This window comes from Epinephelus fuscoguttatus, linkage group LG4 (genome assembly GCF_011397635.1).
Source record: "Epinephelus fuscoguttatus linkage group LG4, E.fuscoguttatus.final_Chr_v1".
In the NCBI taxonomy this organism is placed as follows: domain Eukaryota; kingdom Metazoa; phylum Chordata; class Actinopteri; order Perciformes; family Serranidae; genus Epinephelus; species Epinephelus fuscoguttatus.
This window is the reverse complement of record NC_064755.1, coordinates 28,724,866-28,749,192: the sequence shown is the minus strand read 5'-3', so window position 1 is coordinate 28,749,192 and position 24,327 is coordinate 28,724,866. Positions and strand designations below refer to the sequence as shown.

The window sequence follows — 24,327 nt, the reverse complement described above, 5'->3', positions numbered from 1 at the left end:
GATAAATTTGTCACTTATCCTGCTCGGGAACTTTTCACTACTAGGGCTGCAACGAATGATGAATTTCTTTGTTGATTAATCTGTTAACAATTTTTATAATTTATCGATTTGTTTTTTGGCTATAAAATGTCCAGAAATGGTGATGAATGGTGACCAGTGTTTTCCAAAGCCCAAAATATCATCCTAAAATGTCTTGTCCTGTGCACGACTCAGAGATATTCAGTCAACTGTCACAGGAGGAGGAGTAAAAAAAATAGAAAATATTCACAGCTGGAATCAAAGAGTTTTGACTTTTTTCCCTTAAAAAATGATCCAAACAGGTTCATCGATTATAAAATTAGCTGGCAATTAAATTCATAGTTGATGACTGATCAGTTTATTGGGTGTGAATGCTGCAAGCATTCACAACCTATGTTCTTCTACTACCAAAATTCTTTATTTTTCTTATTATTATTCTTCCGCCGCGTTTTTCAACATCAATTATCTTCAACATACTTCAACCGATTCAAACCATTCAAACTTCTTCAGATTCAGCTTCATTAGGACATTATCGGAAACTTTCAAATTTTTCCATAACCTTCATATTTTCCCGGGAATTCAATGTTAAAATTCCGACTTCTATTAAAGTGGATGGAGCAAAAACGGTTGGACCGCTACTAGTTCCACAAACTTCAACCGATTAAAACCGTTCAAACATGAAAACGTTCATCTGAATTAGGACATTCACGGATGTATTCGTTTTTTTCCTAACGTTCATACTTTCCGAGATATTTCCGATTTTTCCCAAATCCTTTTCCCATTGGGAATGCATTACGGAATCCTCAAAAATCTAAAAAATTTCACCTTTTTTCAAACTGTGACTACCCATTCATACTTTCAGCTAGAAACTCCATTCAAAATGGGAAAGATTCATCATTTTGCTGACATTTTACATATGATTCAACTTTTCAATACCATTCAAACTTTCAAAAATATTCAGCGTTTTCTAAAACTTTGTTATAATGGAAGTCAATGAGAAAATCCTTCAAACTCACTCATCTTCACCCACACATCACGAATTCATACATTGACGTAGAAACTCCATTCCAACTCTCAAATGTTGACGCTGTTGTCGACTTTCAGGAACTAATTCAAGTTTTCAATATCTCTTTTAGTTTTTCTACAAAATCAGTTTAAAATCCATGAAGTTTTCAGCCCTTCTCAGACTTTATAATGGGTGTGTATTGCGTGAGCTAGAGTGGGTGATGTCATCACTAGAGTGGGTGATGTCATCACTAGAGTGAAGAGCAGCTGAAAATTAATCAAGAAATTTTCTCTTCAACTCGCTCATACGGCCACAATTTTCACTGTACATACACAATTTGTACCACAAAACGTAGGAAAATTTGTCCTGGTCACAGAAATGTTGACATGGAATCTGTCACACGTACACATTTTTGCTGAGCGGCTCCAAAGCGAAGGGAGCGCCCATTTTTTTCTCATTCACTCCCATGTAATCTGAGAGGAGAAATTTCTGGAAACAGCTACACATTTGTAACTCGCTCTGGTGACCCCATTTTGGACTCGAGAAATATAAAACACGACAAGTACGTTCACGACAAGTGGCTGTCTCTCACCATCACTTTATTTTCATGATGGGACCAACGCTTTGGGTATGGGAAGAATTTGTTCGAGGAGTTAAATCTCCTCTAAAAGAGCTCTCTTATCTGTGTTCTGTCTGTGTCTCTCTGCTCTTCTGCCAGGTGCACCTAGTTTATTACCATGGCAACCGCTGTGCCACACAAACTCACAGAAACATGATGTGTGTGTGTGTCTACATCTTACATGCAGACATGACAGGGGCAGCATCTCCATTTTAACCCTTTAGGTGCCAGAGTGATTTGAGGAAAATATTCATTTCAACATTTCAAAAGGCTTTCGCATGAAAGTGGTGAGAGATAAAGGCATACTGTAAATGAGAAAACTATTCATCATGACCCAAAGTTTGTGATGGGAGTAAATTAACTCATCTTATTTGCATATCGTGGCGTCACTAGGCGGCGGCCATATTGGATTTCATAAATCTCAGTAAAACATCATTTTTAACATGTTTACACAGTACATTTCTTTTGTTTTGTGCTGTTTTTGTCGTCTCATCCTCAAAATAAAGGAAGAGGAATCTGATGGGAGCAAAGTAACTCATCTAATTTGCATATTGTGGCGTCACTAGGCGGCAGCCATATTGGATTTCATAAATCTCAGTAAAACATTCAAATATTCAAATCATTCAAACTTTATTTTATAATAAGCAGCTATTCAGTGTGGCGTCAGCTTTGCAACAAACTTTCAAACATTCAAATCATTCAAACTTTATTGTATTCAAGGCAGCATTGCAGCGTGGCTTCAGCTCGCAGCATTCACACCCGCAATTTCTTCAGAAATTGCTTAATTGCTAGTTAATTGTTGCAGCTCTTTTCACTAGGTCTCGTGACCTAGTGATATTGACTCAGTCCATTAAATCTCAGCACACACCCTTCGTCCATTATCTTGAGTATATTTAATAGGCAAACAAATGTGTGCTGCCTATTGTTTGGGGACTGTGCAGCAGCAGCAGCAGCAGCAGCACTCACTCTATTGTATGACAAACACATAAATGTGAAAATGCAGTTTGTGACACAATTATAGCCAAGACCATTAAATTATGAGTAATCCTAATTCCTGTGGCACCAAGGAAAATTTCATCTACGTGTGGAAAATTGACATTTTTACTTTCTTCTTCTTCTTCTGGGCGGAGGAGCTTTTCCGGCTCATCACTCAACCAGCAAATCAAATTTAGGAGTTTGCGTTAATTCAAGTGTAACTCTAGTCCAAAAGCTAGAAGCAGCAGAAGGAGCCGACAGCAGAATTAAGAGAACTTCCACTGCACAAAACCCCACAGGTCCTTACATAATCTGACGTCCCACAACAAAGACGTATTGTTTTGAGCTACTGTTGTATCTGTGGGTCTGATTGTGGCACCAACACAGTGTTTTTGGGTCCTTCTGACATGACAGTGACACAAATGTTTTGTAAAATGTTAATTTATTTGTTTTAGGTATATCAAACAAAAGCATAAGAAATAAGTAAGATAAAATCAATCATGCATTATGATTTAAAAAACACGACATAACAGTTAATTCCAGTTACATCAAATCAAAACTCACATGATGATTAAAACTTGTGAATAAAATCCTCTAATTTTGTGATATTATATGAAATAAAACATCTCATCCTTGACTGATGGAATAAATTTAACAATAATATTCATGATTAGAGAATAAAGATGTAAATAGGCACATAGAATAAGCAGGTAACAAGTGTCTTTCACTCTGAGACACTAAATTAAATCAAAGCTCCCTACACTGGCTCTGTGATTATATGATTGTCATTAGCTGCTGCAGTAACTCATATTCTCCAGCGTATAATGGCTCATCTCTTCTTCTGTGGTTCACTGCTGAGGACCCGTTAGAAGTTCTCATAGTGATGTATAAAATGGGCCTGATCCCTCTTGTTCATCTGCTGGCACGCTTTCTCCACGTTCTTGGTCATTCCAGGTGGCCCGCAGCTGAACACGCCAATTTTACCCACCTGCAGAAAATAATATAGACGGTAAAAGTAAGCTGATGTATGTTTCAGGTAGACATCAGGCAGACGAAGATGGATGAAGGACTGACCTCAGGGTGAACTTCCTGCAGTGAGCTGAAGAAGGACACCAGGGGCGGTCGGCCGAAGTGGGTGACAGACCGCAGGCCGGTAAAGAGACTGCGGTTCCACACCTTCTGAAAGTGGCGCTCACACACGTACTGTCCACACATCACAAAGACAAGGGTGAGAGATTATTAGTGTTTATTTAATATTGAAAGAGCTGTTTGATGCAATATGGTATTTGCTTTCTTCCACAAAGTTAAAGCTGGAGTAGGAAGTTCTCTGGAAAAGGCAACGTGACCATGAAGCCATAGCCATCAGCCTTATGCTCTGGTTAGCATAAGGCTAAACTGTTAGCAATGTTTTGTCTCCATCTCTGAAACGCTTCGCTGATATTGCCATGTGTTTCATTTCGTTCACTGTTAGACTCTCTTCAAAACTCTTGTTTTTGTCAATGCTGGAATAACAACTTTCTCAGCAGGACTCTACGGCATTGAATCAGACTTTTGCCACCTAAATGGACATGCAAGCTCATCAACATTTGTACAACAGCCAATAGGAAAACCCTCTCTCTGAGATGACCTGTGATTGGCCAAAGTCCTGTGACGGTCAAGATTTTTGAAAACCTGAAAGCAGAGCCAAGATGAGGTACAGAACTCTCTTTCTCTCACACCGCTTGAGTTACAATATGCAATTTTTACCCAGTGTCGCCAAAATAAAACTGCCTACCCCAGCTTTAAATGGGAAGCTCAATGACTCTCTCAGTGCTTACATGAAGCTACAGCCAGCAGCCAGTTATTATAGCTTAGTACAAAGACTAGACAAAGTGGCACTGGCAGATGGATTTGTTGTCTCTAGAGAAAGCCAGGCGAGCCGTTTACCTCTGTTTCCAGTCTTTATGCTAAGCTAAGCTAACCAGCTGCTGGCTGTAGCTTCATATTTACCACACAGACATCAGAGTGTTATGGATCCTCTCATCTAACTCCCAGCAAGAAAGCGAAGCAGCATATTTCCCACATGTCAAACTTTTCTTGTAATATACAAGGCACGTATTTCACTGTCGACATTAATATGAATGCTTGTTAAATATTTAGCAGTGTTTCATTTCACTGAAATGCAGCGGCTGCAGATCTCACCAGCATGGTGGTGCGAAGGTCAAACTTTTCGGCCACTTGAGTGATATAAGTGTGGACTGAGACCAGTTCCTGGGTGTCCATCTCCTCCACCTCCCTGATGATGTCCGCCACCCACTCAAACTGACGCTGTGTCCGTGTCACCCAGATGAAGTACACCTGCAAATAATCAGTAAAGAGAGAAAGATAATGTTTATAGAGCGAGCTTCTTGCACAAATATACTGTTGTTTGATTCCATGCAGCACCTTTTTACACTGAATCTTGGACTTGATGGAGGACTTGAACACCAGGTCTTTTAGGATGGAGGCGAATGGTGTAACTCCAATTCCTCCTCCCACCAGAACAGACACCTCAAAGTCAATCCACTCCTGATGGCCCTCACCAAACGGGCCGTCCAAGTACAGCTACGGATGAAAAAAAACATGAATATTGGTGTCATCAAGCAGATGAAACTATTTACACACACACACACACACGCACACACAAAATAATGCTGTAACCTGCCTTTGGATAGGCTCCAAGCTCCAGCAGACTCTCCTCAGTGTAGAGCTCTCGGAGCTGGCTGGTCCAGGGCCCCACGGCTCGGATGTGCAGGCTCAGGGTCTCTTCGTGCGGGGCTGATGTCAGCGTGAATGGGTGGTACTCATCTGTGCCCAACATCAGGCATGCAATACGAACCCACTGGCCTGAACGGTACATGAAGCCCTGTGGCCGTTTGAACTCCAGATGCGTCACACCTGGAGGTGGGAGAGCCCAGAGAAGTGTGAACTCAATGCACGGTGCACACAAACATGATGTGATTTTAGTGAAGAGTGCAGTTTAGACAGGGAAGACTGAAGGGGAGACACTACAGGTGAATAAGGTAAAGCCTTATTATAACCTGGTAAATCAGACTGCATACATTTTCAGAACAGAAATCTAAACTACTACTGACTTTTTTCCGCCAGTCTGAAAGACGACACATTATGGAAGCAAAATAGTCGAAAAACTCAAAACTGACCAGTGCATGAAAAAAACGTTCTCACCTGTAGTATCTCCCCTAAAATCAAGGAGCGAGAGGAAATACTTGTGACATTTTAAAGATTTTACAGAAGATGCAAAGCGTCACCTGAAGGCAGCAGCTCCACTCTGACCACCGGGATCTCCACCTTCTTCCTGCTCAAGCTGATCAGTTTGTCCAGCAGGAAGAGCAGCGCAGGTGGAATTAAGTAGATGTAGAAGCGGGGCTCTTGGAGCAGGGCGAAGCTGCCATGAACAACTGTCTGTTGACAAATCCAGCATCACACTTTTCATAAAACTGCCTCTCATCATAAAAGCCACCTGACCTCAGAGTGTATTAGGGGTGTTTTAAAGTCAGAAAAGTACTTACCAGAATGTAGATGACAACGTAGAGGTAATGCGTGATCCAAAATGCACGAAAGCTGATGCGACGGAAAAAGTGTGAGGCAAAAACGTACATGAACGCAAAAGTAAAAAGAAGCAAGACACCAGTCATTCCTGGGGAAAGGACAAAGCAGAGCAAAAAAGAACAGAATTATGGTGTCATCTAACAAGCAGTTCATCTATCACTGAAGGTCTAAAGTCAGGTTTCAGTGATACCTGGAACAGTTTGAAAGAACCACCACGACCACCTCAGAGGGAGTTCAGACCTAAAATGAAAACACAGTAAATCAGCAAATATAACTTTCCACACAGAGTGCAAATATCAGGCAGACATTTCAAACATTACCCGTTATTTGAAAAGACTTTGGGGAACAGACAAGCCAGGATGCTGAGGTCGCTGATGGAGAAGATGTAGATGTTGACCACGTGGCCCAAACTATGAACAACTACAGTCAGAACAGAAATAGAAGTGAGCTCACACAAATAAAATGTAACGACATCAGTCACTCTCTGCTGTCATCTCCTCCGGTCTACTAACTTGCAAGAATTATGGCAGTCATGGCCATGAAGCGATGGAAATCAATGGCGGCGTCGAAGGGGATGTATCGGTTGAGGAAGGTCTCACGGCACAGCGTGATGAGATTGCGACACACAGTGAGGAGCATGTAGGGAAACAGGAAGGAGATGGCGGCAGCCGAGCCACGGGAGACGATAATGCCCACTATTGAAGTCTCAGGGATACCTGAAGATTCGGACTGCAAACCGTAGTCTGAAAAATCAGTTAAATTAAATCAGATCAGAGCAGGCTCACACTGACCAGAGAGGTATGATGATGCTGCAGGTAATGAGGAATTATAATACATTGAATGACTGAATGATTTCTACTCACAGTAACATCTTTCAAGTGCCACACCGGCTGAGATGCCGTACACGACGATGAAACAGACGATATGACGGCGATAATTCTCAATGAAACGTTTGAAATGCTGGATCTTCTGCTGGATTGGGTTCCTTATGTACTGCTCACGTTTGGGCTTCACATAGACATTTGGAGTGTTGGCACTCAACCTGAAAATATTCAAATCCATTAGATTTTTATTCAGAGGACATTTAACTGTGAAGGTTTTAACCCCAAGGTCACAAAAAACTACAGAGGAATTAAGATATGATACTTTAAAGGGACCTATTATGCTTATTTTTGTATTTATACTTGTACTATGGGTTTTCACTACTACATGTTTTCATGCTTTAATGTTCATAAACATTTTCTTATGCAGTCTGCTGGTTGTGTTACTTTTGCAAGTTTGAACGCTAGAATATTATGTGTTAACTTGCTTCATATGCGTGGGTAACTCACGTCATACACATGTGAAATCACTGAATCGATGTATGAACCTCCACTGGTATGTCCTCGGCATCATACGTCTCCGAAGGACCTCAATGATGATTGGCTATTGTGGCGCAAATTGGTCGGTGAAGTTCATATTTTTCCACTCTTGCGAATAAGAGTATGACGCAAAATTGCACTACTCACTTCATTCGTGCCACTTGATTCACATATTTCGCGCCGTTGGTGCTAGGTCCATAGCGCCGCCCAGCGGCAATACATGTCTAATCACATTTAAATTGACTTTACATGTAATTCACCCAATCTAATTGTTTTATTTGTGCCCGGTGTGAACACAACACAAGACCCCCTCTCAAAAAAGTCCAGTCTGCTCTGACTGCTAAGTTTCTCATCATCTCTGCACTGTCATTACAGTATAATGGCACTTTCTACCATGAAAAAGCACCAATAAAAGCTTCTAAACCAAAATCCTCACAACCAGACATGTGCCAGCAGAAGCATGATATGGAAACAGGGTGGAATTAATTACATCGGCAACCAAGATTAATGCTCAGGCTGGCCTAGCCTAGGAGTGCAAGGGCTGTGGATTGGCCAGACTATTTTTATTATTTATATTTACTTGACCCCTGTTGACCCTTATTGGCCCATAAGAAACATTTAAAAAATCAAGCAGCTGATTGGGTTGATAAGGGCCACAGCTACCCATCCAGCTTACCCAATGAGCCTGGCCACATGTGACCAGGTTCACAAGGTCAATTTGGTTTTCAAATAATGTCACTGGTATTAAACAGCATGGTGGCAAAATGTCAGAAAGAAAATACAATAGCGGAGCACCAAAACTAAAGGCACAACAGCTGAAAGAACACCATGACCAAAATCTACTGAAGAAAATCCCTAAATTGAATGGATGTTTAAGAGTGCCAAATCTACATCTGGTTGACAGCTATGAATATCCACAGCAGGAGGACTGTTAGCTAAGGCTAATATTAGCGTGGTGGTGCTACCCGATGTTAGCATGTAGCTACAAGTAGCAGTGTAGGCCAAGTCATGTAAACACTTGCAATAATGTGTCTGAAGTGGAAAAGCTTATAAAGAAATCCATCACGACCTGATCTGTCATCTTGTAGGTGAGGTAGAAGAAATGATTTGAAACGGAGTATTGAGACAGGCTGAAGCCTTTACATACATTTACATCATTATTTGAAACTTGGGCCACAGTCAGTATTAGAGCTTAAATTCTCTGCCTGAGCCCGGCCTGACCCCCCACCTCTCTGACGGGCCCAGGCTGGGCCCGGTCAGATATGAGAGAGAGAGAGAGAGAGAGAGAGAGAGAGAGAGAGAGAGAGAGAGAGAGGGAAATGGCTGCAGGTTGGGGGTTGCAATTCACACATACAGAACGGAGAGGGGGGGGGGGGTGGTAGAGATAAGTGGGAGGGACAGCGGCTTTCCGTGCCTCCAAAAAATATGCCCTATTCATTCAGTGTTTACCCAACACGCTCAATACATGGACATGCAATGACAAATTGTCACTGACTTATTACGTTATAAAAACGTAAGAAAAAACAAGTACTGACGGGAACAGACGAGTGGAGTCGATATTTAACCGGCGCGGAGAGCGCAGGAGAAATGTGCTGCCTGTGTGGACAGTCAAGCGTTTGCGAGTACACACGCAGGACTTCCGTGGCATTAACGCGCTCGGTGTGTCCTTAGCGTTAATTATAACAGCCAACTTATTGAAAAATGTCAGGTTTAAATCGGGCTCGGGCCCATAAATACAGTTAATTGGATGGGCCGGGCCGGTCCCGGACATAATGTGCACGGGCTCGGGCCGGGTCGGGCTGCATTTTTTGGGCCCGATCTAAGCTCTAGTCAGTATGAAGATCTGACAATGTGACATAACAAAAAAACAAGAAAAAGCATAACAGGTCCCCTTTAAAGCAGTTGCTTCCTCCTCAATACATAAATACTAGAAAAATAAACTGCATAAGGAACTTAAAGAGGTATTTTTTTAAACCAGGGGATAGTCTTCAGTAAATACTGTGAAACAGCTATCATATATCAACAATTAATCATGTGTTTATCTCCTCTGAATTGAGTTTTATCAGTTTTGGTTGGATGCCATCTTTTTTAGTACACTCCCTTCAGAAAGTCATTTACTGGAGCAGAAAAATCAAACAAGGAACAAACTTTTTCCGTCTGCGTATCTCCGATCCATCTGTCTTGTTGTTGCTGCTGAAAACAAAAAATGAACAAGATTGTAAGCTGGGGCACGATGGTCACTGGGGACATATAAATGAAACAGATCATTGTTTTTATCTATAGTGCAAAGCAACAGTTGTGATGTGGATGAGTGATTACAGCCTGCGTGTCCTGTTCTCTGACCTGTTTCTTGGACAGATGAAGGACACTCTCTGGTCTCGACTCAGGCGCTTCTTCCCCTGTTTCTCCATCCCTGCACACACACACAGCGGATGCATTCATTTCATCAGACAAGATCGGAGAAAGAGGATTTAAAAGACAAGACAAAACTTTCCTCCAACCTTTGACATTGAGTTGGGCAAACTGCAGCTCGTTCTCGTGGTCCCGCAGGAGGAAATGGAAGTCCTCCCATGTGATCTCCTCCTTGTCATCAAAGCCCGCGGCCTCAATCATGGCCTTGATGCCATTCTCTGCCTGGCTCTTTGACAGAGCACCGTTGGAGATTTCAATGAAAGACCTGCAGCAACATCAAAAGGGCAAAGATAAATTGTCAGATGAAAAAAAAAAAAAAAGGCTTGGTGTAGTTGTGAAAAGAAAAGAAGTCGATCACACCTGAGCATCCTGGCAAATTCTTCTTTTGACAAGAAACCTCTTCCACCAATGTCGTTCATGGAGAACATCAGTTTGGATTTTTCCTCAGGAGACCCTGGTTACATACAGACATCATCTATCATTACCTACATTTACATGCACACTAATATTCCACTATTATTCTGAATATGTATCCTGAATTTTAAGCATTGTTGAGAAATATTCACAATTAATCCAAGCTTCAAGGGGGGTTGGGTGATAATAACATGACAATTAGCCACTTTGGTAGCATGCAGGTCGCAGTAACATTAGCCACAATAGCTAGAATAAAGAACACTTTACTGCTACTTATAGTTTGTCACAGCTCAAGTTTCTGATTTTTACTTCATACATTCATGTTGTTTCCTGTTTTACTTTGGAACTCAAGCCTCTTATAGTTTCAGATCACTTCACTTCCTGTCCCTGTTTGTTTCTCTTTCTTTTGATGACTTCACCTGTGTCAGATTGTCTGTCCCGGCCTGATTAGCTTCACCTGTGTCTCGATATCCTTCCGTTCACCAGAGTATTTAGTGTGTGTCTTGTTGTCTCTCAGTGCCAGTTTGTCTTAACTCCGTGTGTGTCTAGTGTTCCAGCCTTTTGTTTCCCTGTGTCCTTTTCTTGTTTTTTGATTTAGCCTGTTGATTGACTCTGCCTCTGCCTCTGCCTCATCCCTATTGAATCTGTTTGCCTCCACTGATTGTCCGTCTGTGTGCTGAACCTACCTTTTGACCTACCAGCCTTAGGTGTTATTTAACCCAAACTGTGTCCAGAGTTGTGTGTTTGACTTTCGGTTGATTTGCCAAGCTGATGGTAGACTGAAAATTTTGAAACTACCCCTGACACTTGACTTTTTTGACATCTTATTAGCATATCCGTGCGCCTGTCACAGGTGATAAAACTTTCGGAGTCACAAAACTAGACCTATCACTAAGTTGAAATGTTCTTGTTTGAGAATAACTCATAGTTAATGTTGAAGCGTAATGACTTATGTTGGATTTTGGGCCAATAAACATAGCATTTGAGTACTGATTTTGACATTGATTGCCATGCCAGTGATCAAAGATTTGAATCATTATGGTCAGCCCTAATTATTAGTTTCAGTAGGAAGTTTTTACACGATGGTCTAAATGCTGTTTCAGAGGCTTTTCCACTCTCTCATAAATTCTGGAAAGATTGAACTGTTGTAATTTTTAATATTAAAAAATGTCTGCATAAACAGTAACTGAAAATATATGAGCATCAGTTTTGTACTTTTATTTTAGTGCTGAAAAAATGCAATGTCAAATCCAATCAGCCCATCTACCTGGAATTGAAATCCTCCACCTGCAGCATTCTTATATTTGCATGTTAGTGCTTGAATGACAGCACACTTAGATATACAAACAGCTACAGCATTCTGGAGTCATGTAGTTACCTTTCATAAAGATAACTATCACATCAAGAAACTCTTGGAAGGAGAGGTAACCGTTTCCATCTTTATCAGCCAGTGTGAACATGGAGTCCACGAACAAGGAGTCGGACTTGAGGCCCAGTGCATCAGCAAACTCAGATGCTGTCAGCTCGCACTGGAGAACCTCTCTGGCTTTCTTGTGGGAAACGCCACTCATATCCCCGGCGTCACACTTCTCTATCTCCAAGACCTGCACACCAGACGGAGAGATCATTACATGTCACCATAGTGTCATTAGTAATATCACCAACGTTAACTGAGGTCAGTGTGTGTCCATCACTGATGAGGTCACCAACGACACCGACAATTAGTTCTTCTGGCTGGAGGTCGGACCTAATTTGACCTCAAACAAGGACTGACGACATTTTGCGGGGGAGCATAAAGCTGCTGCTAAAACAGAGCGCAGCATGAGGTAAACATCCAGAGGCTGACGGTACCTTAGAGAAAGCGTGTCGGATGAAAGTTTCCACAATCTGAGCCCTCTGCTCTTTGGTTAAAGCCTCCTTCAGCAGTTCCTTCTCTCTCATCTCCTTCACTCTAATCTCCTGCCCCATGTCTGTCACCCCTGGGTCCAGATGCTTGACGAATGCTGCACGTTTGCTCTCGTCATCAAAAAACAGCACCTGGATTTGCAGACAGGAAAAGAAAGCAAGTCTGGAGTGAGATAGAAAGTGATTTAGATTGGGTAGATCTGCAGAATCATGCTCGCATCAACCACTGGATGAGTAGAAAAATACAAGCTGAAGCAGCTTCACTGGAAAAGTGAGAAAGCCAGATGTGCTTAGAAACTGTAAAAGTTTTTGCACTACAGCTTGAATCAGACTGCAGCTCCTCACCAGGTCGTACTCTTTTGACACTTTGAGCAGCAGAGCTTTACGGTGCCGGTCGTTGGAGAGAAGGACATCGAGGTAGTCCTGGTTGCCCAGACTGAGGCAGCGGTGAATGGACCCAGATCTGTCATAGACCTGCAGCCTCCTCTTCTCATCGACCTCCACGCTGACGGGATGCAGAGGTTTTTTATGACCCTGCCACTCGTAGGCTGGAGAGCAAAAGCAGAATGAGACGAGCTGCAAGATTCTGGATAATGAAAAGGACCTCCGTAACTTTACGTTAACTACGTACCTATGCTAATAAGATGCTAATTTGTAGGATAACAAAGATTTGTGGATATAAAGATCCAAATACTTCTTGTAATACTAAAATTGGTGCTACATGATCTGTGAAAACTGAGAAAAAGGAATGTGGCATTGCTTCTGCTCAAGAGTTCGGCTGGTAACAAACAATCTGGAATTACCGTTAGCTGATATGCTAATATATGTTTCTCCACACATTTAGGAAAGAAATAGGCAACGCAAATCTGCTTCAGAATGAGTTTTACCACTCAGCCTCCATTTTTACAATACAAGAAATAGTGGCGCCCACTTCCTGTTTACAAATTCTCATATTACAGCCAAACTGTGCACTAAAATATATTTCTGCAGACATTTTAGGCAACAAATCTGCAATACAGTGACACATTCTTGGTTTATGTTTGATCAGGACTGCTGAGTTTTACAATTTAATATGAAGTACAATCCATAGTTGGGGAAACACCCCTAGAGCCGGCGAAAATCTGCTGAGAAGAAAGATCTGGGCGCTGGTGAGATGGAGGGAAGCTTACCACAGTTCATTTACTACCCACATAATTATGATACAAATGTGGTTGAAAACCAATTAAATCCATATAATCAGCTCAGTTTTGTAACATCTGATGCAGGCCAGCGCAGCAGTAAATTACAGCAGCTGATATTCAGCTGATGTTTACTAATAATTGACACTGAGTCAGTTGTGAAATCTGACCCATGGATATTATGTTTTTCCAACAGTGGACACTATCATAAGTATTAGATGGATTTTTTTTTATCCCACAGATATCGTACCAGTGATTCCCACCGCTGGCTCCTCTGTCCTGTCACCAGCTTTTCTTCTTCTCTGGAACTTCCTGTACCTGTACTTGCGGAGATACGCCACCATGCACGCCACCAGAAAACTAACTGTCAAAGTAAAAACAATCGAAACTGATTATCTGTCTCACGACAAAACTGCTGATGAGTGAAATCAGTGTCATTGCTGTGCAAAAAGAGATGGATTTGTGAGTGAGATACTGACCAACAGGGAAGAGGAATAGAACAATGATAAATATCCCAAAGCCAGCTTTGTACCCATCAAAGTAATTAAGTTTGGTTGCATTAGTGCAGGGATGGAGCATTGATGCAGTCAGCTGTGCGGGCTGAGGACAAGGGTCACCTAAGGCAATGGAGAGACTGATTTTTAATACAAGCTTTAAATTTTATATCACTGATTCAAAATAAATCCTTCTTTGTTCATGAATCAAATAGAAGAAACACATTTTTACCATCTTTCCAGAAGAACACATCCTCTTGTATATCAGTGTCTTCTGCACTTTTGACTGCGACAAGGACGTGATGATAGGTCATATTGCGAATTGCATGGATCTCTTCTTCTGTGAACAACCTGGAGACAGATGACTGATTGTCATTTGGGGTAAATCACACAACACTGTAAGATCAAATATAATGCCAGATATTTCTATTTTTATAGTCCTTCACATAGGGAGTTTACCCATTCTGTTTGTTCTCGAACCAGAAGCGATCTCCATTTCTGATGCGTTCAAACTGGTCCAAGATTATAGTGGTGAAAACTCGATCTGGAGCATTGAGAGGCTCTAGCAGTCCTCCAGGGAAGAGCTCCAGTTTTGAGATGTCTCCGTTGTATAGTTCTGCAAGATCATGGAGCAACTGTCGGACATAAGATGTGCTTTAACTCACAGGATTACACAGGATTTTATGCAGTTCATGTCTGATCATTCTTTGCTAAGGAGACTCTAGGTTTTACCTGCGGGTTGGTTCTGCTGAGCTCAGGATTAATGTCTTCAAATGTCTTGACAGGTTGCAGATCCAGAGCTTTTCTCATCTCATTGTAACTACGCAGGCCAAAGTCTCGTCCTCTTTGGATGGTCTCGGCCACCAGATCTGTGCGTGTGAATCTTAGGGGTCCATACATGTAGTCTGTCACGGTGTAAATCAGATCAGAGCGGTGAATACTGAAAACATCTATTGTAAATTTCAATTTTATAAGTGCTGACTTTTGTGGTACTTTGCACCACCACCATGTGTTTGTGATTCCTGATACATGCAGTGAATAAAAAGGATTAAACACCTCTCAGGTCCTCCACGACAATATTGTCTTCTCTCTCTGCAATCTGGGAAGCCATGCCCATGATAAGGTCGTCTATGTCCTGGCTCGTCTTCACATTAGCTCTCTGAAAACAAAATGACAAAAGCATTAATATATAATACATTCAACAGCCACAACATTAAAACCACTGACAGGTGAAGTGAGTAACACTGATCATATTGTGACAGTGCAATGTTCTGTTGGGAAACCTTGGACCCTGACATACCTGTAGACATGCACCACCCACCTAAACATCACTGCAGACCAAGGCCCAGTCCCAATACATCCCTTGCCCGTACCTTTCTGCCTTTAACCCCCCCCACCCCCCATTTTGCACATTCACGTCCAGGGGTAGGGTGTCCCGACTGTGCAGAGATGGAGGGGTAGGGCGAAGTGTTAGACCCTCCAAACGGAGGTTTTTCAGAGGCACACTTCAAACAGAGTGTTTCGAGAAATCATCTGCAAAATAATTGTTTGACAGTTATCCTTTGAGTGCTGTGGGTTGCGTGGTAGGATACTGGCACATCCCCGTTCGATCGTATTGCGATGTTAGAGGTCAGGTTGACGCCTTGAGCTCTTTGTCACGTTCCTTGGACCATTCCTGAGCAGTTTTCGCAGTGTGGCACGGCACATTGTTCTGCTAAGAGGGCCACTGCCATCTGGGAGTGCCGGGGCCATGAGATGGTATACTTGGTCTGTAATGGAGTGTGTTATATGGCATCCACATAAATGCCAGGACCAAAGGTTTCCCAGCAGAACATTGCATTATAACAAAACCATAAATGTAATTCACTTCACCTGTCAGTAGTTTCACTGTTGGGGCTTATTGGTGTAAATCTGCTCCCTCTAACAGGTGGCATTAAAGAGGACATTTAATACACAGGCATATTTTAGTCTTATTTGCTCACTCTATCCATGTAAAACCTATCAAAGGTCAATATTCAACTAGATATCCTAATATTCATTATGTGAATGCGAACTATAAAATTAAACATAACTGAGAATTTATCAACGAGAAACTACAGAAATACAAGTAAAGTGATTTGTAATTAAAACATTGGCAAAACACTTCTACAAACAGCCCCATTTGTGCTCAGAGACACAAACTGTTTGACTTTCCTGCCTCTGAAGCCACAAAGATCCCGAGTCAAATCCTGCCAGAGCTCCTCTGCTGTTCTCCCTCTGTACTTTTCCACTGTCTCCATAAATAAATAATTGTACTAAATGTGACTTCGCTGCCTGCTCTCATTTTTTAAGAAGCGATTATACTACTAATTACAAGAAAGTAAGCTGTGTGTCAGTGGTGGAGAAAAGATTTGTGGTGATAAGTGCATTCATTGTTTAAATGAGCACACAAACATTCTTTCAATACACTATGAAAATGCAGAAGTGTGATTGTGATTTACCCGACGCTTCCAAAAGCTGTTACAAAGACGCATTGCTGGTGATAGGCTGCCATCCATGTTGACAACATTGTTAAAATGGCAGGTTCTGTTTCTATAGGACAAAGAAGAGTCATTGCAAAGGGTTTAATTCCTAATAGTTAGTACACACCGTATTTTAGACAGTGTTTGACACAGCAGCACATTTACAGTATCACACTAAACATGGTGAGCTTTAATTTTTTACAATGTGCCAGGAGAGGAATGATTAATACCTCATGTAAACACCAGGTGGGGCCATAGTGATGCCAAACCGTATGGCAGCAGCTTGAAACTCAGGAGAGATCCCTGGATCAACAAACTTCTGGTAACCTGTGCACAGATAAATCAGAAATTATCAAAAAACAATAGAAGAAGAACTTATTAACTTACAGGCTGTATTCGTGCATGCAAACACCCTTTACCCTCCTCCAAATGGTGGACGTGCGGCAACAAACGCAGCATAAATATGAAAATGAGGAGTGATTAAGGTGATGGGCTCATCTGACCATTGTCCCGTTAACTTTCCTCAGCTGAGGGTGCTTATTCAGCAGGAGAAGGAGACTCAGGGTGATGCTTTGCTGACGGAGCACATACTTGTCAAACACCACCAACGACAGCTCACCTCACCACAGCTTGTGGCCACCAGTGCATTACCTGTTCCCCTCCACTTGTACGCACACGCACTCTGGCTGAGTCTTACCTGGGTACTGAGGAAGGGTTTTGTTTAAATATGCAGGCAGCCATTCGTAGACAGCAATACTCTGGAAAAATAGGAGGAATAAAAGTTACTGCAGCTTATTTGAATACACACTGAAACTCAATGTGAATGTATGTTTGATGATAGTGTGTCTTTTCCTACTTTTTTGGCATGATTTCTGTGTAAAATACAAATATTTCAAACATGTGCAATATTAAACATATTTACACTATAAATTGGTGCATAAAAATTCACCAGCATGCTGCTCAGATTTTTCTGGCGGAGGACCCTCAAACCCCCTGTTTCATATGTGTCACCCCCACTGTTGAGGTGAAACCTGTGTCCTTTGATATGACCAAAAAATATAATTTGGTTGTACGTTGTTAACTTGCCTTTAGCAGAAGAAGAAAACTCCATAAGCATGTGCGTCATGCTTTTCAGGACAGTTTTTACAGAGGACAGAGTCGACTAATCAAACAACTGAGAGATGATGCACTCGGCCTTAAACTAAAACCATCAATTTCATCCCTAAAATCACGACCACCAGGCGTTGATGCAACCTCGCTCTCTCCAGAGTGCAAATTAAGTCATCACCTGAGCAGCGAGAGGATTACACGTAGACTTTTCCCTCTACCTGGAATGTGGCCACGACGGTCTTCCTGGCATTTTGAAACAGCTTTTCGTCTGACCACTCTGGGTGTTTCTCATGCAGTCTGGAGGCTATATGATTGTGGTAGCGAAACCAGATAATCCCCTCTGCTGCTGTGAACGTGTTCTCATTGGCCCAGGCATTTCCCAACTCTGGACACAGAAGATGGCACAAATTATAGGGAATTCTGATCTCCCATCACGTGTTTTAACATCACTGTAGCTACAACATCATAAACAGAGAATATGCTGTGTATGTGACATGTTTTCATACAGAATGCTACAGAAAACTCTTCAGCATGGTGTCACACTCCCGTTGCATTAATCGATGAGGATCTCTATCCACCACTGGAATGATAATTTAGCTGTTTGTTTTTAAGAATGTGACAACAGAGCAGTGACAACAGGATTCTTTGCCTCCGCCCAGCGATAATAACTACACACCTTTAACAACACAAGCAACAAAACACTGGTTTCGTGACACCTGCACAGCATCCTCAACGCTATAGAAAGAGGGATTTACTGTGGTGAGTGTGACAAGCCCTTTACACAATAATTAAAGAGTCATGACACACGTCAGGCAGGGCCTCTTTTGACTAAGCCTCACAGGCTGCAACCTGGAAGAAATAATATTTGTAAGAAATTCCTGCTGTTTGTTTTCACCTGCTTGCAGTATCGATTGGGTGGGTATTGCCACACAGAGTGTAAAAACAGTTCAGACACCAGAATATTTAAAGGTATAGTTAAGCCTGAAACACATTCAGTCTCATCCTAAGTGAAATCTATGCATCCAGATAGCTTTAGAGTGATAATGCTGAGATTTGGAGAATGATAATTTGCTGTTTTATTTAACTGAAAATGACTGTTTTAAAGAGGAGATGATTTCACAGGCTGCTGTGGATTATTGTGAACTTGTAAAGAGACACAAATTAAACGTCTCTGAGCTCCAGTGTTTTGGTTTGAGCTCCAGCCAACATTCCTTCAATATATCACACTTAACTAAATGGTTGGATGTACTGCACTCCAGGTAGGAGGAAATTATGGCTGACTGTGCTTTTGAGTGAATCAATGACATACAGTCAGTTTAGAGCACTTTTCTGCAACTAATAGCTCCCCTGTCATACTCATGAAATGCCCCTGATGATATTAACCCCACTGTCTGGTACTCAGTGGACAATAAAATGAATTGTCAGATCTGAAGTATAAAACATCTCACCATAAAGGCCATCGGGTCCATGATCTCCTGTAGTGGGGTCGGCGGCGCTCCACATGAGACTGTGTCCTGTTGTCTCTTTTGGCATGTTCCACTCAGAGCCTGAAGTCAAGAGTCCCCTGGAGAAGCTTCTCAGGGAGTCAGACCAGGACGTGGAGGGGCCGTAGATAGAGCTGCCATCGATCCATGCTGTCACCAAATTCACCTGCAAGTGTTTTGCGAAGAAATGCAGGGTCACATAATATGAAGGAACCTCAGGAAATGCTGTAGCTCTCAAGCTACTGTTCACATTTACTGCGGCTGCATTTTGGTGATAACATTAACAAACATCTCATTAACAAACTGACACCTGTGTGCGAGGGTTACTGGGACTCTGGCCAGACTCTTTGTCCCATGGTCCTCTCTGGAAGGGCAGCAGGACTTTTCCAGTGGCAGTGGGGTCAAAGATAGGGTCACCTTTTGGGACTGGGATGTTCATGAACTCAGGAGGACAGCCAGGAGTTCTTGAGTCGAAGATTTCAAAAGTAACATGATAACCTGAGAAGTACAAGTCATTAAAAGCAATTAGCCTACTACAACCTGAATCCTGAATGTTTTGTTTGTTTGCCTCACAATCACAAGATGTTCAGATGCACATATTGGCATATCAGCCACTATCAGTTGGCCACTTAATTCATCTTTAACATAAGCAACAGTGAAAGTATTACCTTAAAATCTTAGAGCTAGGTTGCACCTACATTTCTGTAACATGGGTGGAAAATATCACTGCGCCATATTGTTGCATCCTCGCAACAAACTTCAGTTTGTATCACAATTTTGCGCGCTCATTTTTATCATTTTTATCAGTGCACTTGAATGCAACACCATGCATGATATATTTACCAAAGAACACAGAGAGCACGGTCTGGTTGCGCACTGAGGGCAGACCGGAGGGGCCCCTGGTGAGCACGTTGCTCAGTCTGCGCGCGTTTGGCAGCAGCGGCTCCTGGAGAGCTTGGTAGACTCCGTCCCAGTAAAGCGCGGGCACGAGGCGCACAAGGTGAGAACCTGCGCGAGCACAAAGACATTGCGGTTGACCAGGTGTGTTGGCAGGCTGTGAGCCACTGCTGCACACTTTGGCAAGCTCTGTAACTTACCAACAGATCCGCGTCTGGGAGATCCCAAACTGTTGTACCAGCCGTCAAAGCGAGGAACCTCCCAGGTTATTTCACAGCGTGAATCTGTGCAAGACATATGGAGTTTATCAGCCTTCCCCACCGTCACTCTCTAGGTTTCTAGGTCTAGGAGTTGCTGAATATGAAGTACAGCTGTTGTCTACTTACCCTCACTGACTATGAGCAGTAAGCCAACCGCTGCGCAGATACTCCAAATCCTTTTACGCAAATCCATTGATGCGAGAGATGCTCCTCAGCTCAGTCTGCAGCCAAGAGGAGTGAAGGACTACTGAAAAGTGAAGCCAAGTTAAAGGTAGGTCACATTTACTATTATAATTCTATTATATTTCCATGTAATATAGACTACTTTGTTGGTTCAGAAAGACAAACCAGGAAGTCTAACACAGCTGACACCCTTTCTGTGCTTGAGCCAACGCCAAAACTTTACTAAACTTCGACACTGTTCCTTTTGGTCGTGTCTAACTACTGCACACATCCAAATTCCTGTTTGCTGTATTACTTTGTGTTTGATAGGAGGAGATGAAATAGGTGAGTCTTACCTCCTGTAGAGGCTGAAATGTAGTGCAGAAGTGGTTGAGGAGCACAGGTGCAGCTGAGGGATGGTGCAATACTAAAGCCAACATGTGTTGCACAGCTTATCACAAACTGCATGTGACCTGTGTTGCCCAAATGGGAATGGTCATTACCTCTGGATCACACCTCTTTTCTTTTTTCCTCCCACAGCATTCCAGTCAATGCATCCTCCTCCTTGGTGACAAAGGGGATCGGAGCTATAAAAGAAGTGTATGTTCCCTCTACATTCACACTTCACGCTTCACTCTTCGTCATCGTCGAGTCTTCGTGTCACAACTCTCAGGTAAGAGAGGTCTTTCAGATTTTCCCTGTTTCACTGATTGGTTTTATTTGTAACTTGCCATTTAGGTTCAGATGAATGCATTAAGATTTGGAGCACCTATTTACATGACACTGAAGTGGTCACGTGGATGTATAGAATTACATGCCTTTGTGCATTACACAGATGCACTCATGTCTTTGCAGTAAAGATGCACAGTGCCAGGGAACGCTAGATGATGTTACATGAGTCAGACATGGCTGTGCTTAACCATGTGCCATGTTTCACAGCAGTAATAATGTCCCGTCCCTTATCTACCGTAAGGGACAAGAGCTGCTATCTCTGCATCTGGAGGAAACTGAGAAGCTCTCCACTAACACTGTCGTCTCTGTTGCACTGTCTAGTCTCAGCGAAGGAGCAAAGATGACTTTCTACGATGACATTTACCCATTCTACCCTCTACAAAGGACCTCCTTCATCTTCAACGGCAGCTTGCTTACCATTATTCTGGTCTTCCTTGTGCTAGCAGCCGGACTTCTTCTCATTCTGCCAGGGATACGCGGGAAGTCGGTGAGTGCAGAGCATCAGATAAACTATTACTCACTGCAAAAAAACACTCTAAAACTTTTTTATCCAATACATGTGAAATAAATTCGATTCTTGTCTTTCCCTTCCTATCAGAGGCTGTTCTGGCTGTTCAGAATTATTATCAGCTTGTTCATAGGTGTGGTGATAGTGGGTAAGTTTTCTTATTGTTATCGTTGTTGTTGAATAAATCTCAGGTTTTCCTTTTACCGCCGACATCACTCATCACTGTGTGCTTTCTCTGCAGCGCTCAACTTTACCAGCGACTGGGCTGAGGCCAGAATGACCACTAATGCCACCTACAAGTCTTTCAGCAACGCAGTGGTTAACGCTGACATCGGCTTGCATGTGGGGCTGTACGGCATTAACGTGACACTGAAGGGTGAGTCACCGTTGCCGCTGTTATGTGTAGATACACGTATAATACACCAGCAGCTTAATGCTTTGACCAACATTTGCTCAATATTCCTGTCATATAAAGTAAAAACTACAACACCATTTTGTGGGATAAGTGTGTTTTAGGTGCATACATTTGACCCTCTTTTCTCTCATAGGGAATCCTGTTGTGCAATTCAATGAGACTATTGACTACAATGAGATGTTCAGCTGGCGCGACACTATTGAAGACGAGTATGAGGAAGCTCTGGAGAAAGGTCTACCCAACCCCATCCTGTACATCGCTGAGAAATTCACCCTGCACAGCCCGTGTGGACTCATCTTTCAGTACAGATACTCTGGAAGATACGCCTCTGCAACCCTCTGGTAAGATTAAATAACTACACACAGTTTAAAGTTGTAATTAAACACTGTTTGTTAAAAGCAACAGAAATTAAAATGACTGCACACTTTCACAGGACTGCGTTTTGCTGCTGGATGGTCGCCAATATCCTCTTCTCCATGCCGGTCATTCTGTACGCCGGCTACATGATGATGGCCACTGCTGCCTTCATCTTCTTCTCCATGGCCTCCTTCTCCACCATCATGAACGTGCCACAGTGTGTTTTCTCCATCGGGACCGACTCCTTTGAAACAGGCTACAGCCATTCATTCTGGCTGGCTCTGGCTACAGGTAAAGATACTGCACATTTAATATGTTTTACACTGTAAACTTGACTACAGAGCCTAATGAGTGATTTCTACTCACTGATGTGATTTCCAGGTGTGCTGTGCACCATCATCGGGATTCTGGTGGTGATGTTGAATTACTTTATACCAGAGAAGATGAAAGAGGCTTTCAGTGTCGGCGTTGACAGTTATGAAGACGAGGATGTTTCTTACGGGAAGGGATACCTGAACTCAGTTTTTCTTGATGGAGTGACAATTTCACCACTGACATCAAAAGTCACAACGGTAAGTTGGCAGCACTGAGGACAGTACTTCCTTTTGACACGTCTAGTGATGTATTACACATTCATTTACATCATGTGCTTTTATGAATTGGTTGGAAAACTTGACTTTGATTTACATTTATTGCTGTAAAATACATATTCAGTTCTGTGACTAATGCAGTATTAATAAGGGATGCAAGGCACTGCTGTTAAGGCCACCAGCATATCCTGAATCCTGAGTGCTGCACTTTGATGTCCATTTAACATTTGAGGAAATTATTTTCACCTTTGCTGCTCATTGACGGAGATCAATCTGTTTCTGTGTTTTAGGAGCACGTATGAAGCCGTCCTGGTTTCCCTCAGGGAGCTTTTCCAGCCAGTACTTGAAGATATTTTTGGTGAATGTGTTACAGATGGAGTGTCTAATATCACACCTGTTTTAATTATCTATGTGAGCCTGTTAAGTAGGGGTGGGGGAAAAAATTGATTCAGCATATGATCACGATATTTTGGATGCAGATATTGTATCGATAGATGGACACCAGGTCCTGATTTTTTATTATATAAATTATTAATATTGCTAATACAAATTAAACTTTTGGTAGAGTACTAGAATAATAAAATGAGTTGCTTTTTCAGTCCACTAGATACATTTTGTTGCACTAGAAATGATTAAAATGAAATGAACTGACTGAAAACTTTATCTCATCAGATAAAAATTGACAAAGTTTGAATTTGGGGACGAAATTTGCCGTTGGAAAAAAAAAAAGGTTATTGCATGGCAGTGTATTGCAATAAATGTTGTTGCATAACTTAGCATATTGCAAAATAATATTATATTGTGAGTTAAATATCGTGATAATATCGTATCGTGGACCCTCTGGTGATCCCCACCCCTACTGTTAAGTGTTATAAATGATTTCACTGTAAATAGTTGTATTTCTAAAGTTCATTGTCATGTTGCAGTAGCTGTTGAGTGCAATATATATAAAGTTGTATGGGATCCATACACTGTGTATATACACTGATCAATAAAGATTATAGATCTGTTGTTGTTTAACTCTAATTTCATTGTAAATGAAAGATGAGACTAATTGTTAGTTTGATACTGATTACTGTTTGAAAGCCTCTGCAGGATTTCTTGCAATGCATGCACGTTGCCGTGGCAACAGCATGCCGTTTAACGTGTGCATGGTTTCTGAGCAACATCATTGGTTGAAGCATCCTTCGTTCACAGCTTCTGAGATCCGATTAAATGTGAAAACAGAAGAGGAGGAATGAATACCAAACTGCTTGGATACATACAGTTAATGATCTCTAATTCAGGCAAATGTACTTTATGTCTTGTGCGTTTGTATCCACTTGTTTTGCAGTTACACCT

At 42.0% G+C, this 24,327-nt stretch overlaps 2 protein-coding genes across 3 annotated transcripts; one reads left to right on the top strand and one right to left on the bottom strand.

Moving 5' to 3' along the window:
- Nucleotides 1-3,178: 3,178 nt before the first annotated feature.
- On the bottom strand, nucleotides 3,179-20,787 carry duox (dual oxidase). The gene is made up of 34 exons (XM_049574142.1): nucleotides 20,741-20,787; nucleotides 20,349-20,469; nucleotides 20,163-20,246; nucleotides 19,909-20,073; nucleotides 19,376-19,563; nucleotides 19,030-19,231; nucleotides 17,800-17,966; nucleotides 17,169-17,229; nucleotides 16,702-16,798; nucleotides 16,451-16,541; nucleotides 15,027-15,129; nucleotides 14,703-14,875; nucleotides 14,430-14,605; nucleotides 14,203-14,321; nucleotides 13,956-14,093; nucleotides 13,727-13,840; nucleotides 12,644-12,846; nucleotides 12,245-12,430; nucleotides 11,772-11,997; nucleotides 10,340-10,433; nucleotides 10,069-10,244; nucleotides 9,911-9,980; nucleotides 9,716-9,760; nucleotides 7,070-7,248; nucleotides 6,719-6,949; nucleotides 6,527-6,626; nucleotides 6,397-6,446; nucleotides 6,167-6,294; nucleotides 5,906-6,059; nucleotides 5,302-5,534; nucleotides 5,043-5,201; nucleotides 4,800-4,955; nucleotides 3,693-3,821; nucleotides 3,179-3,606 (listed from the first exon to the last, which is right to left on the bottom strand). Exons 2-34 carry the CDS (start codon nucleotides 20,413-20,415, stop codon nucleotides 3,484-3,486), a joined length of 4,587 nt encoding a protein of 1,528 aa, XP_049430099.1. The 5' UTR covers nucleotides 20,416-20,469; nucleotides 20,741-20,787; the 3' UTR covers nucleotides 3,179-3,483.
- duox2 (dual oxidase 2) lies at nucleotides 19,948-24,068 on the top strand. 2 transcript variants are annotated; one of them, XM_049574143.1, is made up of 9 exons: nucleotides 19,948-20,493; nucleotides 20,925-21,057; nucleotides 21,438-21,603; nucleotides 21,715-21,772; nucleotides 21,866-22,000; nucleotides 22,173-22,380; nucleotides 22,473-22,687; nucleotides 22,778-22,968; nucleotides 23,277-24,068. In XM_049574143.1, the coding sequence occupies exons 2-9, from the start codon at nucleotides 20,987-20,989 to the stop codon at nucleotides 23,286-23,288; spliced, it is 1,056 nt and encodes a 351-aa protein (XP_049430100.1). In that variant the 5' UTR covers nucleotides 19,948-20,493; nucleotides 20,925-20,986; the 3' UTR covers nucleotides 23,289-24,068. The 2 variants fall into 2 exon arrangements, with proteins under 2 accessions (XP_049430100.1, XP_049430101.1); XM_049574144.1 differs by lacking the exon at nucleotides 19,948-20,493 and having other exon boundaries at nucleotides 20,857-21,057.
- The last annotated feature ends 259 nt before the right edge of the window (nucleotides 24,069-24,327 follow it).

What these genes read in the sequence shown, in the direction of transcription:
- duox2 (XM_049574143.1), top strand. Translation starts at nt 20,987, where the DNA reads ATGTTCCCTCTACATTCACACTTCACGCTTCACTCTTCGTCATCGTCG. An exon ending in TACGCCTCTGCAACCCTCTG is followed by an intron (nt 22,381 to 22,472) that starts GTAAGATTAAAT and finishes ACACTTTCACAG; the next exon opens with GACTGCGTTTTGCTGCTGGA. An exon ending in CTGGCTGGCTCTGGCTACAG is followed by an intron (nt 22,688 to 22,777) that starts GTAAAGATACTG and finishes TGTGATTTCCAG; the next exon opens with GTGTGCTGTGCACCATCATC.
- duox (XM_049574142.1), bottom strand. Translation starts at nt 20,415, where the DNA reads ATGGATTTGCGTAAAAGGATTTGGAGTATCTGCGCAGCGGTTGGCTTA. An exon ending in TCAGCAGAACCAACCCGCAG is followed by an intron (nt 14,606 to 14,702) that starts GTAAAACCTAGA and finishes TATGTCCGACAG; the next exon opens with TTGCTCCATGATCTTGCAGA. An exon ending in GATAGTTATCTTTATGAAAG is followed by an intron (nt 10,434 to 11,771) that starts GTAACTACATGA and finishes GTATGTAACCAG; the next exon opens with GGTCTCCTGAGGAAAAATCC.